Source organism: Chaetodon auriga, chromosome 17, assembly GCF_051107435.1.
Source record: "Chaetodon auriga isolate fChaAug3 chromosome 17, fChaAug3.hap1, whole genome shotgun sequence".
Lineage (NCBI taxonomy): Eukaryota > Metazoa > Chordata > Actinopteri > Chaetodontiformes > Chaetodontidae > Chaetodon > Chaetodon auriga.
This window is the reverse complement of record NC_135090.1, coordinates 7,122,501-7,143,609: the sequence shown is the minus strand read 5'-3', so window position 1 is coordinate 7,143,609 and position 21,109 is coordinate 7,122,501. Positions and strand designations below refer to the sequence as shown.

Below are 21,109 nucleotides of genomic sequence, written 5' to 3'. Positions count from 1 at the left end.
ACGATCCAGAATGCTACCTACCACCAATATCACTTTATTAAGAGCTGTCTGTGCATACCTGCAGCCTTGAATTTAGCTACCTTATTATCACCTTCCTCTCATAAATACTTAACCAAGATAGATCAACACAGTAGATGAAATTGTGAGGGGGAAAAAAGGGAAGATTTTTGCTAGTTATTAAAATTAAGCTATTAAAATTGAAATTAAGATCCACCTCGGATCATCTGACATTGTTATATATCATCAATATCTAATGTTTAATGGATTCCGGGAATTATTTTGTGATAAAGTGTTTTAATTTACTTTTTTTGTTCATACCCACTTCCCCTCAACTCCAATCAACAGCACTTCCTCTGTTAGTGATTTCCTGCTTTTCAATGAATGACTTTTGACAACCACCAGAGAAGCAGTGAGTTGTTGCTTCAATCACTGTGGGTATATGGGCAAATTAATGTCACCTCAGTAGAATTATGAGGCTTCATCTGACTCTTGAGCTTTGAATTTTTAATCTTCAGTACCCATAACTTTGTCCCACAGTGTATCTGTCATTTTTCTTGTTACATCATGTACCTGTGGCTGTGTCTTAGAAAATGATGGTGCCCGGGTAAACACCTGGTGGCAATGTAAGATGTTAATGTATGCACAGATTGCATATTAACAGGTTTGTTCTTCATTTTATGGTTCTATACCTAACAGGTTATGATATTTGCATGAAACAAACAAACAAATGAATGGAAATCGATGGATAAATAATGGATTGGCTGAATTTTAATTACACACAAATATTCAAATAAGTGAAACTAGTATGAAAAAAACTAAATATTTTCATTGAAACATTTGAATTCTCTTTATTCTATTTTCATCTTATTTTTATTGTTATGATCAAGTGGGTTTTATTCTTCATCTTATTATCTTATTCCATTAATTTTCTAGCCCTGTTGTCACTGTGGTGATGACGGTCCCTTAACTGTAAGTAGTAATTTCAGCCCAAACCATGCTCCTCCTGACCTTCTTTGTATCTAAACTCAACTAAACTATTACCATGGTGATAAAATATCAGAAAACGGTTATACAGTGATTTGTAACAGTCTTGGAAAGTATAGACGAGCAATGTTGTCCTGCCGATGGAGGCGTCAGAACAGATAATGTGTCGTTCTAGAAGGCACAGACAAATTGTTTTTGGAGGACTTATCGCACCGTGACAACACTGGCACGCTGATGTTTAGCAGTTATAATTACTTTATCATGTTAGCATGCTAACATTTGGTAGTTACCTCTAAACACAAGTCCAGCTAAGGCTGATGGGAATATAATATATATATATAAAAATATAAATATTCATACACACATGAATGTGTGTATGAACTTTCAATCCCTCAAATAGTCAGGGGATCGTCAAAATCATTAGGATACATCCTCTTTGCACCATAGATATCCACACCAAATTTCACGCCAATCCATCCAATAGTTCTTCAGATATTTCAGTCTGGACCAAAGCAATGGCCCGACGGACAGATGTTGCCTCAAGAAAGGCTAAAAGTCACATATCAGCAGAAATGGAGTGAGCAGAGTCCACCAAGTTCCTTCAGTAGCACAGAATGAATAAACCAAACACTGACACTAGGGAGCACCTTTCGCGTCGGATGGTTGGAATCTTCAACCTCACCGCTAGCTTCTACTTAATCCAACAAACCAACCCTTTAAAACAAGTTAATTCCACATTCTAAATATTTCACATTCAAAACACTGTCTCGTTCATTTTCATTGAATATCGTTTAATTGCCTTACAACTGCAGCAACATCCCTTGACACAGCCACAACAATAATTAGGGTTTAACCTCACTCTGCTCAGTGTAACAGAACATAGCTTGATAATTCATCAACATTCATTTGCTTTAAATTATGTTTGTTTTTTCACTGAAACTGTTCAGGTTTCTTAATGAGGATCAGCCTGAATGTTTACTTTTTCTGTCAACAAGTTCAATAATCAGTAATTTTATGGTTGACATTTTGCACTCAATTTCTTTTGAAATGAGCCTTTCACTCTACATTTGTAAATAAACAGATTGAAGAGCAGCTATAAATATCTTCACTTCTTTTTCTTCTTAGCAGATTTTCTTTTTTCTTTTTGATGTGGGAGGATGTGCTCTTGCAATAAGGCTTTTGGCTGATGAAACAGGGTGTTGGTCTGCCCACCAGATCTCGTTTCATCTTCAGAGCCTCGAACATCAACTAAGCAAAGGTTGATTGGTGGTGGGATGTAGAGAACTTCATCTTGAATGTACAGAGAGTACATCTGAGGGCTGATACTGTCTAAAATAGTTGCACTGGTAGGCTAGAGTGCAAAACTGGAAGGACTCTTACAGTTAAATGATACTGGAGAGATACATTCAGTAACAGACATGTCTTCTTCCATATTACTATGCATACTGTCAACTTCCTGCACACGTACAGTATGTGACCTGCAATTGAGTATTTCATGGTGATGGACCGTGTACTGCGCTGCCCGGATAAGAATTCGCCCATTGCAAATGCTTAGATTGAGTTGTGGTTGCGGAGGGAAATAACATCTCTTCATGTCGTGATGTGTGAGACATCAGCATGGTCAACCATAACCATTCCTGGAATTCTGATGAGTTCATTGGTAATGTGATTGCCTGCTGTTGCTTCACTTGTAATGGAGCTATGGGCATGTTTAGTTCTTTTAAAAGAAAATGCTAATTTCAGCCAGAAGGCACGTAATGACAAATGAGAATGATATTAAGACTCCATTTGCTATCTGTGTCTACTTCCCTCTCTTCTCTTGTGGCATTTTATTTCTCTAGCACGTGACTCATACTCTCTGTCCAGCTCTGATGATCTTCATAACGGTCACGTCTGTCTGACAATAAATTCATTTCTATCTTAATCAAGTTCACTAACGTTTCAATATTCTGCTTTTGTGTTTTTTGCACTGTTGCTAAATTGCACCAAATGTGGGTGGTTACTCCTCGGTTGCTCCCTGAATGAATCCAAGCTGCATAAGATTTTGAGGCGAGCACATAAAATCCCCTCATGAGGTACACAGAGCACACATGAGCAGATACAGATCACTGAGATATCAAGAGACACATAAATGCACAAGGCAACAGATGCCATTGTAAGTATGGTAATAAGAACCTAGCAGAGGAGGAGGCGGGAGAGGGGAACAGCAGCGTGTTTCAGGTAGGAGCAGGCAGCATAAACAGAAACAGCAGCAGCAGTCTGAAGGCCTGTCAGATGATAAACACCAGCTCATCAACTTGTGAGAATGTGACTGGTGATTGTCACATCTGGCTGAATTAACTTTAGGCTCCATAAGTGTTGCACAGCAACAGGAAATTCCCAGAATCTAATCTAATGTATGATTTCTGCAGGCTGAAATGAAAGCAGAGCAGGAGAGTGAGCATAGAGAGTTTTTGATTGGTTGATAATAACAGTATAATGTGTAAGCAAGCTTAAGGTTGTTTTGTACCTTTGTACGTTTGAAGAGTGTTTCTGTGGAGGACATCACACATAATTTAGGCCCTGGACTGCATATTTATAGCACGAGCTGTGGCTGCACTGGATTGAAGGTTGCCATGCTGGTGTTAAAATAATTATTTCTGCCTTTTCCACGATGAGAAGAATAACATTTCTCCATTTTTTGATTACCACACCTGCTGATTTGTAGCCACAGTGGCAGCATGGCTGGAGGGATGGTAATGTCTGTCAGGCTAGAATATCTCAAAGCTACTGGACAGATTGGCATGAAAATGAATACAAACATTCATGTCCCCCTCAGGATGAATTGTAATAACTTTGGTGATCCTTTAACTTTTATGCAGCGCCATCATCAGGTCAAAATTTCAATTTGTGCTACTACTAATACTAATACTTCAGTTTATAACCACATGCCTGACAAACTAACTGTACAATGTGTTTAATGCAAATTAGCAAATATGTTAGCACGCTAACCCGCTAAACTAAGATGATGAGCATGGGAAACATACCTGCTAAATATCACAATGTTAGCATTGTTATTATGCGGAAGCATATGTTTGTTTGCATTAGAGTGTTAGCTCATATTTAGCTCAGTCAGCGCTGTGCAGTGGTCTTGCAGAGCCGCTAGCTTGGCTGCAGATTCTAGTCTTGTATTACACTTTGAACAGCATCTCTGCGTAAGACATTGCACATGTTTTAGGCCCTGTAAGCAAAATATGTAGAAAATGAACTCATTGTTATCTTAAAGCTTGGCTGTCTTTGGGCATGTCTATAATGATAAACATTACTTGAATCACAACATGTACTGTGACCGCACTGTATTATTATGTGCAAAATAGTAGCTTTTTTTTTCCTACCTGCTGCTTTTTCCTCCGCTTCTGACCTCCGTTGATGCTCTGCTGTAAATATGTCAACATGGTGTCAAGTCATCTGCATTGTCATCTGTGGGAATAGGAATAATGCATCACCAAACAACACGTTAAGCCAACACAGCTGTTATTTACACAGGGTTTATGTTCTGTTTTCCCTAAAAATTGGTTGGCAGCACATTTTGACTTTCATCAGAAATGCACATTGGCCCTCACAGCTCCTAGCTTGATGTTTGTGTTTTTATGTTTTATACTGGTGATATTTCTTTCTTTCCTCTGGATATCTTTAAAAAAGATTGTGAATCTCAGTCAAGCTTTCCTGGTCAAATAATGATTACATTAAATGTAACAGAAATATAGACTGATTTAATTTTTCCACATGACTGGCAACAGACTTGTTTTCATCCAGAGAGTACCCATCCCTACTCACTGGCTGAGAGACATTCCAGCTTCCTGTCTGTTTTCCACAGCAGATGAGATGTTACAGTATCATATCAGTTCGGCAGAGTCCCCAGCACCCAGAGATATAGCACCCACACACATGAACACACTCACTGGGATGGATGGGTCTGCCAATCAGACCAGCAGACTGCAGCCCAATCCTCGGCTGTTTGGCTCTCTCCCACAACAGTGTGACTCACACTGCAAGCTTTGCAGTCAGTGGAGTGTATCAGCCTCCGTCTTCACAGGAAACACTGCCACGGCTTCCACTTTTCTATCTCATTATATACTTACACTTGCTAATAAACCTGCATGCTCAAATCAGCCATGCAAACATGAGCTCAAAGTATGCTGGGAACATGTCGGCAATAAGGACAGAAAATAGTCCCGGCGATGGCACTGATGCTATTTGCAGGCATGATGTGTTAATGATTTTGCCACAAGAAGGAAAAATGCAAGCATACGAGCATAGTGCAGACATACATACCCTTCATTTCTTCCAGTTATGGTGTGACCTTTAAACGAGTGATAAAGAATTGGGTACTGCAAAGATTGCAGGAACAGTATAACAGAGTTTCAACAAAAATGTAATATTTCATAAAAAGCCACCAGCCATCAGTCTACAAATACCATACTGTACATTCAAAGGTTTTGGCACAAATGTGAGCTGGTCTGTAAAGTGCAGCATGAAGCTAAAAGTGCTGCAAAACAAAGCTGTGACCTCGAGTAAGTGTATGTGCGTATGAATGATCTCCTGCTAGTGTGTGACTTGGGACACAAGATGAGATGAGTCACACTCACAGCTGTGTCTCATGTACTCAAAGTAACACGATGTACTCATATGGACATAAACACAAACACACACACACACACACACACACACACACACACACACACACACACACACACTCCTGAATACATCCACAGATACACTTCACATGTCACATCTCACAGGCAAATTATATGAATACATCTTACATACTGAACATGTAGTACTCTCTTTTGTGAACTCTTTTTTTTATTTATTCATGCAGTGTTGCATGTTGTCATTCTTTCCTGGCAAAAAAAATTGGCAATTATTGTTCAGTGTTTAATGTATTCTGTATCAGTCATAGTTCTGCAGCTTAAAAAGTTATAGCTCTGAAATGTCACCTTTTCCGGACTTCAGGACTTGAAAACATACAGTATACTAATATCCATATCTAGTAAATGGATCGGCACAAGATTTTGCACAGACATTCATAAAAGCAATGACTTCCTCTGAATTTCTCCGACTTTTCCTCAAGGTCCAGCAGCTTGACTTTCTTGGGTTTCTTGGGGTTGAGTGAAGTATCTCAAACAGTGTGGGGGGGAGAGGGTTTCTGAAGCTATTCGCCTGTCTGACAAGCACCTCTGAAGAATCATTATCTCAGCTTAATGACATTCACACTTTGTGTTTAGGGCTAATTAACTAGCATGCTAACGTGCTAAACTAAACCATAGTGAATATGGTAAACATCATACCAGCGAAACATCCATATGCTAAAATTGCCATTGTGAGCATGTCAGCATGGTGATGTTTGCATGTAGCTCAAAGGACTACTATCCTCCAGAGCCCAACAGAGCTGCTAGCATCAGCTCGCTGACTGTAGACTCTCAGTCTGATTTAACAGCACTGAAGCTACATTATGCAGCGAGATTTGATCATTAGCATAATCAACGCCCCCAAAGTGCTTTATGTTCTGGTTCAATTTGTTCAGGGTTCATTGACTAAAAAAGTCTCGCTGTCAGAAATCAGCAGATGAAAACAACAAATTTAGTCATGTCAGCGGTGGTATTAGTGGACCTGATATCATGAAAATATCAGTATGGTCGTCAATGCTGTGTCATCAATCAGCGGCAGAGCTGAAAAGAGAGTGGTTTGACATGAACTTAGGTGCCAACACTTGCTTAAACAAAGCCAGGACCATCATTTAAATGGGTACATGATATGCACTGTCCCTGAGAAATAAGCGGAATAAATAAAATAAAATAAATGGTTGGACAGCTAAAAGCAGCTACAAGCTAAATAAATGAAATTATTCCTCAGTGGCTTCAGCACAAGCATTTCAATCTTTTATCACAATAAAATATTTGACTGAACAAAAACATCAATAATATCACTTACTGTAGATTTAAAATAGGTTCATATTCTTTCCACAATAGATTGATGAAATGGAACCAAAGATGCACAAAGCCGAACACATTTAGGTATGCTGATCACAACTTTATTTTGCTCATTCATTTTACTCGAGTGACACTTGATTCTCCTTTTATTCCATTATCTTCATCAAAGCTAATAACACAATAAAACAATGAAACACCAATAATAACATCCAGTGGAATTAGTGCAATGAACCAATCAGGACATCATGATTATTCTATTTTTACATTTTTGTCTAAATTGAACTCTGTTATTCAAACTAATTGAACTAAACTAGAGGACCTGATCAAACAAGTGGCCTCTAAGGTGGCAGTGCAAATTTCTCACTTCAGCGTGTCACCACTTATTTGCTGCTGCTGTGTACGCCTGTAAATAAAAACTCTGATTGGTGTAAAAATAAAGAGAGGGGAAGAGCTCGGCCAATCAGAAAAGGGTCTTTGTTCTGAGTTGAAAATAGAGCACTTGAAGCCCAACTGTTGCCTGGAGACATGGACTGCAGGCAATTAAGGAGCCAGATTACAGTGGGGAGAAAATAGGTGATATTGTCAATGGAGCACGAATTTGTGCCTGCGTGTGGGTGTGAGGGTGAGCGGATGAGTGCAGGAGCATTTGACTGTACATGTGTTTAACACAGCGGGCTGAGCATTACTGCAGAAATGTGAAAATGTAGATACAGAATTATTAATGATTCTTTATATCCTTGACATCTGCATGTGAGCACCTTCCTGAATGTCCTGTGATCCTTGTGTATATATATATATATATATATACGTATATATATACATATATATATATACGTATATATACGTGTATATATATACATATACATACGTATATATATACATGTATATACATATATACATATACATATACATATATATATATATATATATATGTATATATGTATATACATGTATATATATATATGAATGGAAACATAATTTTCACCTTGTCTGACTGCTTGGAAAACTGGTACCACCGTGACTTAAAAAAAATAAATTATAAAAATATTGAGCAAAACCAAACGCTACCAAGTGGGAGGTAAAAACATACAATTTTCTACCAGCTGACAGTAGGATTCAGCTCTCTTTGAGGTTTGAGGTGGACATTACTCACTGTATTTTTAAAATACAACACTAGTACACTGTACAACACAGTCCATGGTCAACACCTACATCCCTATCCTGCACTACAAGATGTTTAAGAGAACCACAAAGTCTCTGATTGAAGTCCTGGGGCCTCATTTATACATTTTAATTTGGATTTAGTATTCAGATTAATTTGTGCTTTTAAATCCTGAGAAGTACCTTTTCTAAGTCTTAAATGGCAGGGCCACCACCAACGGACATTAGCTCGGCTGCATGAAATAGATGGGACCAGAAGCTTGGTGACGTAGTGTCTACTGCAAGGCTAGTTGGTGAACTGGTGTAGCTGTCAGGCTTCTCCCTAATTTCTCTCTAGTGTTGTGCTTGCTCCCGCTGGCATTTCATCCACCACTGTACACCGTTTCATTCAATGAAATGTAACTGCAGAGGAAAAATAGTTCCAAGCTAATGGTCAGTTAGAAAATTGGGAGTTCATCCTCTATTTATATATCTGGCTCTCCATACCCTGAAATGTCAGCAATGTCAAGACAGCTTTCTAGTGGTCAACAGCATAAATTTGCATGTCAAAGTTCACCAAAGTCAAACTCAAGAGTGGATCCCCTGATCGTAGTGATTCCAGGGGAATCAACTGATTTTGCCATGAAGTTTTGCAGCTTTAAATCCTGGTGCTTCCAAAACTTTGTGTCTAACTGTAACACCCAGGTCAAAAAACAACCTTGATTTGAACAACGGATCAAAAGCAAGAATGAGATGAGGTAAATGAGGTCCTGGGACTAGAACAAAAGCCTGTACACCATGTAGCTCAGCAGGGATCTTTTTTAAGAAGTGAGCTGCACACTTTCCACTTTCGACAGTGTGATGGGTATCTTCCTCTCCTCTATACCTGGTGGCTTAGTGACCACATCCCCTGGAACCCTCCACTTTGACCCTAACTCTCCTCTCTGTTCTCCTTCCCCTGGTCTGTGGAATAGCCTCTCTTTGAAGTTGGCCTTGGGGAGGATCCAAACGACAACCCCCATCGCCACCAAGGCTGAGCCGAGACAGGAGAGCCCTATCCCCGCCGCAGTGCTGAGGTGCAGACCCCTGTTGAAGCTTACAGCCTGGGTGTCCACGAAGAACAGGTCTCCCTCTCCGAAAGACTCAATTTTATGTGGAGTGGAGTAACCGACTGACAGGCTGGTAATACCTGCAGTCAGGATCAGGAGACCCAGGGCCAAGGACACCTGGAGGAAGACAGAGATAGAAACCTAAAGTGGTAATTTGTGCAGCCCTGTCCTTTTTTTCTGCAGCTGGTAATCTTTCCTCAGCATTCTGCTCTTGTTAGGAAAGGTCATTTTGTTGTTGTGATGTGGAAAAAAATCCAAATTGCCAAATGGGCAGGGGGCTTACATGAAATCCCTCACCTTTACAAATATCACTACACCGGCGCTTGCAGTTCATCATTCAGAGACAACAGTTTGAAATGCACTGTGTGCACTATGTTGCATGATTATATCAGAGAGCGTTTTTCCACTGGGGGAGCTCATCACTGGCAGGTGAAAACAATCGACAGGCGACACCATGTGTCACAGAGGTGCTACGCTTGTCTGCAGCCTTCCCCAGCCCGACAGTGAGGCTGGCAGAGACAAGGGAAGACGTGCATGGGCAATTTGGCAGTCTAATATTGGAGAGCTTTTGGTGAAAAAATGTCCAAAAAAAAAAAAAGGGACAGAATAAAAAGTACACCTTTTCCATTACTGAATCTAATGTATTGTTGAGAAGGGGAAGCACTGATGAGGATTGCCCATTCCTCTGACAACATGGGAGAAAATACTCACCCAGTGTCCCTGTTTAATGAAAAATAGTGCAATGTTATGTTCCATGAAATAGACATTTTATTCATCCACCACATTATTGGACACTGTCAGATGACAAGACGTGCATGCACTTTGGGAAAAAATAAAACGGAACCTGAAGAAAATGAAAACAGCTTTTATTGGGCCTTCGCCTTGGTCAACACTCATGTTTGGTCTGCTGCAACAGGATATGAAATGCTTAGATTCATTTAGCAGTTCAGGGTCGACAGGATAAAAAGCTGGGTTTCAAAAGCTTGTAAGGGTAGTGGGAAACACTGGTTGGACTGAGAGACAGAATGACATGAAGAAGTACACTTACGAGACTATACTACACCATTGAATTAACTGTCTATGAGGATATGTGACCTGTCGTCTCTCAGGGGGATTCTGCTACATTTCAAACAAACCTGGGACATAAAAAACACCAGTGGTGGATTTAATCTCTATTGTGTTTAATCGGTCAGTGACAGATATTTATGTATACCAAATATCAGAGTATGACTGATTAAAGTAAATACTCAATATGTCTAGCAACCAAACAATGCAAGAAATGCCAGAGAGGCTGAGCACTGAAGACACCGACAGACATGTTTCCTACACCGTCTGATGTGATATTTTGTGGAATGGTTTACTGTTTGTTTACTGATGGCGAGTAAGGCAAACAGAGTGTGCTTCCTCTACCTTCCACACAGCTGAGCTCCACCACAGGGCTGACCTCTGGCTCTGGACGAACCCCTGATCCTCCGGGTCCCTCTCCCACATGGAGGACGAGCACTCTTCATAGAAGTGGTGCAGATAGGAACGAACCCCAAACTGAAGACAGCTAGAACCTGCCTGGAAGGATGATGTGCACAAAGGGACCAATTTACACGGGAAGATAAACGTCCTCAGTGGTGTCATTTGCTTGCATCTCTCTTTCACATTTGGTGGAAGCACAGGCTCCACAACACCTCAGATTACAGCCTGCCTATAGAAATGGACGCTGTGTGATTCTACTGCACGTACGAAATATTTGCACTGACTTCGTGGGCTGTAGTCTAAAGTCTTACCAAAGCATAAGCTGATGTTCTCTGCACACCTGACTAATGTTGATCATGACTCTTTTAGCTGTAATAAAATCCAATAAAACTCAAAGATCACCCAGGCAAACTGAAGCTCACCTCACTCCCGGAGGACTCTCCTCCTGAGCCCGAGACACAGGCGTCAGAGCACAGCGCCATCGCAGCGCACGCACCTTGTACACCTGCGGAAGAAGACACAGATAGATGCTGTAGGTGGTGCACAGATTGATATGTGTAATTCTCAGCGGCGAGGCTGGTGTGACACAAACACTGTTTATCTGCTGAATATGGATTTCCCTCAATAAGAGCCTCCCTCCCCTCAGAGACTGGTTATAAATCGTGGCCCGTGTCGTCAGGTTGCCCCAGTTATTGTTGCCGCATGCGAACGATTGACGGCTACCATGGCCCTGAGGTAGCTCTATTACCACCCACGGATGAGTCACACATATGCAAGTGCGTGCACACTCTATTCTTCCTCGTACGCATATGCACACACGTCCCTCTGTTGTTATTCTCCTGAGGTGGTTTGATTGATTTCTTTCATTCTCTGCCTTCCAACTGTTCCTCTCAGCGGCCACACGTCTTATCTCAGTCTGTACTAAACAGTGACTTTAACCCGACTGCAATTTGAAACATAACCCTGAAAAGCAAATCAGTAATCACCAGAGGAGAACATCCTGCTCGGGTAATGTGATGTTTTCAAGGCCAAAATCTTGAGCCTGACAGGGTGAGTTGTTACCAAACTCTGTCCAATTAAACACGCTTTTCACGAGTTTGTGTGATTTGTGTTTGTTTAGAGGCTCTGATCTCGTTTTAACTGGAAATCGTGGGGTATAAACAAAAGTAATACAAAGAACTGCAAGAAAGTAAACTTCTCACGCTTGAGAAAAACATTAAAACGGATAAATAGAATATCAGAAAATTTTAATTTCCATGGACTGTCATGAATTAGCCCTAAATTACCTGTTGCAGTTCGTGCCGTCACCTTATTAAGTGAAGCCTTTAGAAAAAAAGTATTATATTATCTTCTGAAAAGAGCGCTGAATGTCGCCAGACTTCATCAACTTAAAATCTCATTTTCATAGCATTGAACATCCCAGTAATTTTTGTCAGGCTCAAATTTTCCTTAAAAAGGAAAAAGATCTGACCTCTCTGGTTTTATTCAAGCTGAATGTCAACACAATTAGAAGAATGAATAAATGAAAAAGCGAGGCGGGGAAGTCCATAATTAACACGATTTCAATGGAAAACTTCAACTCTGCATGACCTCACTTCTGATGATGCTTTTAAATGAATGTGTGAAGCACTGCTGAGTGACTCCAGTACATTATTTCCAGGATCTCCATTTTATACTGATTTATATTTCTACTTCATATCATTTCAGAGGAAAATGTTGCGGCCTACATTTATATGACAGCTTCAGTTCCAGGTTCCTGAAGTATTCTGCAGTATAAAAGACTAACATGTTAACATTAGCTCCGTTGTGATTTGCTAAATACTTCTTCCATCTAACTGACTTACAGTTTGTTATTTGACCCTTATGATGAATTTGGTAGTATGTACATCTTTGAGCTGGTCATGATACGAATGCTAATGTCACTTCTTTGATATGGCTTCCAACCTTCTTTCTGAATTTCATTTTGACTGAGATTCAAAGTAACTAAATACATGTACGCAAGTACTGTACTTAAGTGCTATTTTGAGGTATTTGTACTTCACTTTAGTATTTCCATTTTATGCTACTTTGCAGCCAAAAGATGTAAAATTTGGTCAATATTCTAGAAAAGTTAAAAAAAAAGTTTTTGGATCAGAACTTTTTTCCTCTTCTCTGCCCCATTCATCATCTCATGACCCCTCAGACTGATCTTGTGACCCTTTGCAGGGGGCTGACCCCTCAGTTGGGACCACTGGAGTAACTTTATGTTAAAACCAGCTCCACATCAACCAGCTCCACCTGCCAAATGCTGCTTAACCCTTGTGTTATGTTCACTTTTTGGACCCTCTGGTACTGTTCGGGTCAAATTGACCCGGGACATTATTGTTGGTTTTAAAAGAAATACAAAAATAAAAATTAACAGAAAAAAACTCCAACATATATTGTCTTTATCTCAATTCCAAGCAATATAGATAACATACATGATAAATGTTTTCAATTAATCTCTGCTAGATAACATTTAACAGTGGAAGTGTCATTCGTTTTTTTGTGATAAAGTCCACTATAATAAAGCCTTGGGTGGTATTTATGCTTATCTATGAAAAAATGAAATGAAACAATGTTTTCATTGATGTTTTTTGTTTTAAACTTATATTCTCAATTGATTTTCATCGGAATATGCTCATATTTGGGTTTTTAAAAACCCGAATATGACCCCTGGGTTACTCCTTTTCTAACCCGAATATCTGGTCGTGTATACGCCTATCGGAATATCCCCATCGAACGGAACATTAATTTGTGTTCTGCGCATGTTCTATTCGCAAGGAGTCTCGAGGAGGAGATAAGTCACCTCGTAAGTGTGGTGAAAGACATGAATATCATGTCTTTTGTAGACGGTAGAAAGTACCGGGATGTTTCAGAAACCGGAATATTGACCATAACCCGAATATTGACTGCATGTAAACGTAGTCTGTGTGTACTACAGATGTACTTTTTGCATTTGCTGCATGTGGTCTGTGTCACAACATGAAGTAAGTGTGTCTAAACAACACATGATGCACAGATCTTCAGTGTGTGTTTACCATCCTTATTATGTTAGCAGCTAACATAAAAAGCTCCAAGGCCCTCTGAGCAGAGAATCTTTTGCTCATATTGCTGGTGGAGATTGTGGGTGAACTGACCTATGATGTATGGTACATCTGGTACAGTAAGAGAAAATTTTCCCAGGTTCCAATGCTTCAGAGGGTAAAAAGAGCGGGAAAACCTGTATTGTGTGTGTGTGTGTGTGTGTGTGTGTGTTTGTGTGTGTGTGTGTTTGTGTGTGTGTCTGTCTGCCTGTCTGTCTCTCTGTCTGTTGTCTGTCTATCTGTCTGAAAAAGAGCGGGAAAACCTGTATTTTGTGTGCGTGTGTGTGTGTGTGTGTGTGTGTGTGTGTGTGTGTGTGTGTGTGTGTGTATGTTTGTGTGGGTGTGTGTGTGTATGTTTGTGTGTGTGTGTGTGTGTGTGTGTTAGTGTGTGTGTCAGTCTGTCTGTCAGGCATTGTATGCATGCGGGTCAAATTGACCCGAACATCCTATGAAGGACATAAATGTGTAGGGGGTCTTGTATCATGTCAAGTCAATTTTTTTTTTCTTTCACATGTTCTTCACATAAAATAAGCCAAGGCCATGGAGTTTCAGGTCAAAATGTTGTATCTTTGTATCATTTTTCTTTTTGTAAAAATTTGAAACGGGTCAATTTGACCCGAACACCACATAAGGGTTAATGCACTGATGCATCAGTGTTGACAGTGTAACCATGCCACAGATCACAACATGACACCCAGTTTATGCAAAACCAACACTGTTACTTTGATACTTGTAAGTATATTTTGCCGATGATACTTTGCTGTACTTTTACTTGAGTAGGATTTTTTTTTTTTAACTTGTAATGGAGTAGTTTTAGACTTGAGTAAAGGATCTGAGTACTTGTTCCACCAAAGCTCTTTAATATGCAAATATGCTTTAATTAATATGTGGAGCTCTGAGGCTGACTCACAGTATATTATGATGGATTAAGCTCTAAAGTGTGCTACCAAACCCACTGGTTTTGAGTACGAATTTAATTATTTATTTTTCACACAAATGTATTTCAGATTTGTTTTTTTCCACATGACCACAAAGCACGTTAAACCTGGTCTAGGTTTTGGCAGGATGTCCACTCCTGACCAACACACCACAGCTCCATACAGACTACTGAAGCAGTGCGCTGTCCATGGTGCTGACAAGTTTGCCCCAACTTTCCTCCAGACTCTCACGTGAGTTAAATCCACATCGAGCCCATTTAAAAACACCTAATTCAGCATTTTATTTAGCAATTGTATTTGTCTTGCCGGCTCTTAAAGCTCCAAGAATAGGCAACAGGGTTTCTTCGCGCCCCGCACTCATGTAGGATGCATTTGCGTTCCCATGCCAATAACCAACTGATGACACAAAATATGTCGCATTTTGATACGACTGGTCGCATCGTTTGGAAGCAGAAAGATGGAGGTCATTTCTTCTCAGCACAGACACAAACTAACCGCCAGCGCTGGACACCAGTGAGTCATCGCGGCCATGCAGCCTGAGTCCATCTCACACTTTTCTCCAACGCACTTTTTTTTCCCCCTTTTTTTGGGGGGGGGTCCCTCCCTCCACCACCACCACCACTGCAGCCTCCTCTTTCCACCCAAACCGAGTTCACAACCACTGACGGACTCTGTCTTACCCCCTGGCCGGAGTGCTGGCTCCTCTCACTGGGGATCCATGCGCTGTCGGAGCCGTTGATCTCCAGCGCTGCTGCTGATGTGAATCAGCTGAACGGAGACACTGAGCATGCGCGCACGCAGAGAGAAACGTGTGAACTGATGATGATCCTCATGAGACAAACGATTCAAATCAAGCCTGTGACAAGTAAGCTTCATGATAGCATCTACACTGTCCGTGAATCGGTAATGTTTACTGGATAACAATAAAGATATTTTCATTTCATTTAAGCAGAAGAAGTTACAGCCATTCTTGGTATGAAACTGGATTTTCTTAATATATTTGACCTTCTTCCTCATCATCTCTTTCCACTACACAGTATCCCAGCAAAACTTTAAAACTACTATAGGAAAAGAGCATAAAACAGAAATATGTGTCCATATACCACAGGAGATTAAACCATAAGCCACTCAACTCTTCATGGGGTACCATGGATCCACTACCTGCCTGAAGGAATATTTAGTGGTATTATATGAAAGCCAGATTAAGACTGCCTATATATTTATCGCCGTTCTTATATTCTCGCACTGTTGTCAGTTATTCAGCTGGGATGAGCTGTTTGAAATCCCCCCGGCGCATTCTGCACCTGTAGAGATATTATCCCTTTGAAGCTTGTTTAGTCTGATGTTGGGCCACAGGGGCTTTTGAATTGGTTTTAAACTTTTCTTGAGTGACCTCATCTTGACCCATACTAGGGGCTATAAGTCCGGGCATTTAGGCGTCTGATGCTTTGATTTTGACCTTTCTTTTTCATGATCAGTCTCCTGTGTGTCCCCTAACTTTGAGGAGATGTAGTACTAAATCACTGGTCTATTAACGTTTGTCGATTTAGATTTTTAAAAATCATATAGGGGTGTAATTTTCAAAATGTCAACGAAATTGTACTAATTTTGGCTATATATAGTGGAAGTTTAGTGAAAAACTTATGATTATGATTTTTAGAGTGAGTTTTGGGACAATAAATCCTGCATGATGATTAGCAAACATTACAAGTGGGGTCCCACAGGGTTCACATCTTGGGTCCAAATACATTCAGAATTTTTTTATACCTTGACTTTTTCTGTTCTTTATTGTGCCTTTCTGTACAAGTTCACTTTTCTTGAATTCATTTTTAGCAATAAAGATGGCACTTTTACTATCACAACCTTAGTGTCAAGCATTATAAAATAAGTACAGCATTCTCCGGGAATATCACAGAAATACATAATGATTTTTTATTCAAATGTCAAAAAAATCATTAACATTTGCGCACACAAATCAATCAAATTGAGAACTCTTAATTCATTTCTCAGTGTCTAAATTAAGAACATCTATGTGCAATATTCCCTCAGTTTCGTGGTTGTGTCCTTTTAACATTTCATTGGCAATGAGATAAATACTCTCATGTAAAGCAAGTTTTTACACAGCTCAAGTCTCTGAACTGCCTGTCAAATGCCAGTCTGACAGGATAGTCTGCTTAAATTGAGAGTGGCATTCATCAGCTGTCAGTCACTGATAATGCCTCCGGGAACGCAAACTAAAGAAGCATTTCTACCTCTGTAAGCAGGAGCGCTCAATAAAGGCAGGCTCGCTTCAAGGCAGGGTCCGCGACTGAGATAATGTTAAAAGAAGCACCCTCTCTCTCTCTCAAACACACACACACAGTCCACATTCAGATATGTGCCAATATGTGGTCTGTAAATTTTTCAGTGTTTTGTGAAGATGCATTATTTATGCAGACTGTCATAATAGATCCCAAATGAAAAGAAAACAAATACTGTCATTTTCACATATGTATCCGATCTGTGTGTGAAAAGAACATTTGCTACCAGGGAGAATATGTGTGTGTGTGTGTGTGTGTGTGTGTGTGTGTGTGTGTGTGTGTGTGTGTGTGTGTGCACTCATGGGGGCAGTGGTTCATCATCTCTGCATATTTGTTATTTGGACACAGTAGGATAAGCCATAAAAGGCAGAACGAGACTGTTTCCAAGGTGCCCTGTTGAGAGAAAGACAGAAAACTGTTCTTGTTTGTTGTTCACACACACACACACACACACACACACACACACACACACACGTGTTTTTGTATGACCAAGCTGTGCTCTAGAGAAAAAAAAATTTCCATGGTTACGAGTCCAGCAAGGTCAGACACAGGAAGTGAGTGCTAGGTGTTGATTGGCTGATAGATAATTACACTTCCCTTTAAGACGATGTGCAAACAAGACCTTTTTTTTTTTTTTCATCTGCTCTATTTAGAAGCTGTTGTAAAGCACTATCAGTCATTTAAATCCATGCCTCGCCTCCCTTACGCAACTTCAACCTCGGTTTAGTGCACATCACCCGGAGAGCCTCTTTACACCTTATAAATCAGTAAAAAAAACCTCCACCATATTACATGAAAGGTGCACGCAGTCATACACACATGCACAGGTAATAGTATTAATATGATGACAAGGTTGAGGTTAGTTTTTTAAAAGATCACACAGTGGAAGTGTAACAGGTTTGGGGGAGCTAGCATACTTGTACTGCCTAACCTACTTATTACTTCCTTTATTCCTCCAGCTTGGGAGGGTTATCCTTTGGTGTGGTAAATTATGCATTGTGCTTGTCTGGTATCTTAAAAATAACCTGTGCATCAACCCACACCAGCCTATAAAGGAGCTGTCAATATTATGGAACATCCAAGCCATCATGTTAATTGGCTGTGAAAAGCCTTTCATTTGTTGGCTCATCAAATAGAAAGAGTAAAACATTTTCCAAAACCACAATATTTAGGTTTGATGACTGAGAAGACAGTTTCAGTCTTTTCATTTTCTCCACTTGTCTAATCCTTGTCAGGGTAGGGAGCGTGCCTGCGATCCTGGAAGATGCTTTTTGACATGTCGGTAGCTCAGTACGTGCCATTGAGATATAGACATTCGCAAAGGTTCCAGTCTCTGTACTTCATTTTGAAACACTGTTTATACTTTTTGAACCCATAAATTGTTAGAGCTTAAAGGAATAACTTTGCCTTTTTAGGAAATATACTTTTCCTACAGAGACTTGAATGAGAAGACTGATATAACATGTCATGTATGTACACTGAATATGAAGCAGTTAGCTTAGCTTAGCATACAGACTGGAAACAGAGGAAACAGCTTGCCTCGCTCGGTTCAAAGGCAGGCCATTGTTGCCAGACTTCAGGCCGTGAGTCAGGGTAAGTTAAGCAAAGCTAACCGGCAGATGGCTTCAGCTACATATTACCATATAGACACGGGAGTGGCACCAGTTTCCTTGTCTAAAACTTGACAAGAAAACAAATGTGCGTATTTCCCAAAATGTAAAACAAATTCTAACAAAGACAAACATATTCTTTCTATTCCCTCCCTCTGCGCCTCTTTCTCTTCCTCTCTCCACATCTCAGACACATGTTTTGTAAGCTTACCTTTCTACAGTGTGATAAAAGTCTATTTTCCTTTTCTTCTCTCTATCTCAAACCCAGGCATACCTTATGGATTCACAAAAGGCATATTAAAACTCAAAAATCATTCTCTCATTCTATCTGAAATGCAGGCAGGCTTTGACTTATCTTTTAATTGCACCAAAGGCTTGTTAACTCAAATTCCCTCTCTTTTCTCCCTTGTGCCATATCTCTTGTAAATTCAAGCATATGGTCAGGATACATCAGTCTATCTCAAATACAGGCATACCTTTTTAATTGCATAATTAAATGCTGGTTAAATTCACTCTGCTGCTCTCTATCTCTTTCTTAAAAGCAGGTATTGCAGGCGCACAGTTACGGATGCACCCAAGCTGTGTTAAAACCTCAAATCTTTTGTTATCTTCAATGTAGCTCCGCTTTAAGTAAGCACACATTTTAATTGCACAATAAAGCCTCTGTAAAGCACAAATTCCCTCTCCCCCTGTGTATTATATGAAGCGGAGCTGCTGCATCGCTGCAGGCAGGGTGATGGCAGAGCACAGTTCAGAAGGTCACTGGATGTGGATGTGGGTGCGGGGCCAGGGAATGGCTGCGTTACATCACGCAGAGCGTCAGATAATGGCACATTAACATGAATAATGCATCCAGTGTTGACAAGCGGAGGGAAACACACAGAGTCTAAATATTCTATAAGGAGAGGAATTCATAGAATAGAATAGCACTTTGGGAACTAATGGGCCGTCAGGTGTCACATCCTATGATGAACAGGCAGAGGAGTGTGTGCATGTGTCTGTGCGTTGATGTGCGCCTGCATGGCCATACCGCTCGTTATTGTTTGACGTGGGCTATAAAACCTTCTCTCAAAAAACCTTTTTAAATGTATTCCCATTTTGGGCTTCATGCTTGCTTCACTTGTGTTTGTCAGGAGGGAAAAGTCTGTAAGCAGTGCGTGTGCACTATTCACTGTAATTTGATTTCCAGACAGTGGAAGTCTGAGGGAGACATAAGGCAAAAATAAAGCTGTCACAATATGTCCGTACTTTTACAAGACTTAGACAGTTACGTCTATTGAAAAATGTCTCTTCTGGGTCTCTGATTGATGTGCTTTCTGCAGTCAGTGGCGATATTAAGATTTCTTACTCCATTATAAGTAAAAGTCTTAGATTCAGTGCGACTTAAGTAAGAGCATGTAATCAGCAAATGTTCTTCAAGTATCAAAAAGTTTTCTTTCAGACTTTTTAATGGGTTATTATTACTTATATCATTGTGTTAACAGCATTTAGAAGATTATCTATATTTTCTTATCCCACTGAAAGACCTAAACCAACAATGAATAAGATGATGGGTGAAAAAAAAAGTGTATATTTCATAAAGCTGAATAATGACCTCAAACTGCTGGGAACTGGGCAAATGTTACCTAAACAGGAGTAAAAAGTGCCTTTCTCAGGACTATTTTAAGCTGCGGGATGACACGCTTTTGGCCCTCTAGTGATTACTAGTGGCAGCAGGATGGTGTGTGTGGGATTCAGTCAAATAAGAACAGTGGTTGTGTTCATGGTAATGAAGGAACATGTCACCCAGAGCGACGGTGTGACTCATTGATGAATGAATCTCTGTGGCACTGAGGAATGATAAATCAGGCTGTGGATACACAGACAGTACTTGTTAGTAGGATCGATTCATTGTTGCTTCTGGTCTTTTCATGTGATGTTGACCATTAAAAATTTAGTAGATCACCTGAGATAGACATGAAGCTAACTTTAACCACTGTACTGTATTTATTTTGTATGTGTAATCTTAATTTTCAATAACTATAGCTGTCAAACAAATGTGGTAAAGGTAAAGGTATAATATTTGCCTCTGAAATGAAGTAAGAGTATAAAGCAACAGAAAATAGAAATGCTCAAGTCAGTGTTTCCCAACCTTTTTGAGCCACCGCACATATTTTACATTAGAAAAACACAAGGCACACCACCAAACAAAAATGTCACAAAAAGTATATAATTATTGAAATATGATGAATATCTAGTCTCAATTTACTCAATTTACTTACTCAGTGTGAAACCTGGGCCTGTTTAATTGAACACAAAGCTGATATTCTTGCAGGAATTGAAGAAAGACACACAGGAAGATTTGCTCTGAGGCTTAGAGCACCAATCAGGTGAAATTGGATAATCTTGCACGGCACACCTGATGATTTATCAGGCGCACTTACGTGCCGTGGCACAGTGGTTGAGAAACACTGGGTTAAGTAACTAAGAACTGTACTTGAAGGGG

General features: G+C 40.0%; 1 protein-coding gene across 1 annotated transcript; it reads right to left on the bottom strand.

The window, feature by feature from the left end:
• Nucleotides 1-7,906: 7,906 nt before the first annotated feature.
• On the bottom strand, nucleotides 7,907-15,483 carry nrsn1l (neurensin 1-like). The gene is made up of 4 exons (XM_076754829.1): nucleotides 15,395-15,483; nucleotides 11,095-11,177; nucleotides 10,616-10,768; nucleotides 7,907-9,322 (listed from the first exon to the last, which is right to left on the bottom strand). The coding sequence occupies exons 2-4, from the start codon at nucleotides 11,152-11,154 to the stop codon at nucleotides 8,918-8,920; spliced, it is 618 nt and encodes a 205-aa protein (XP_076610944.1). The 5' UTR covers nucleotides 11,155-11,177; nucleotides 15,395-15,483; the 3' UTR covers nucleotides 7,907-8,917.
• Between the last annotated feature and the right edge of the window lie 5,626 nt (nucleotides 15,484-21,109).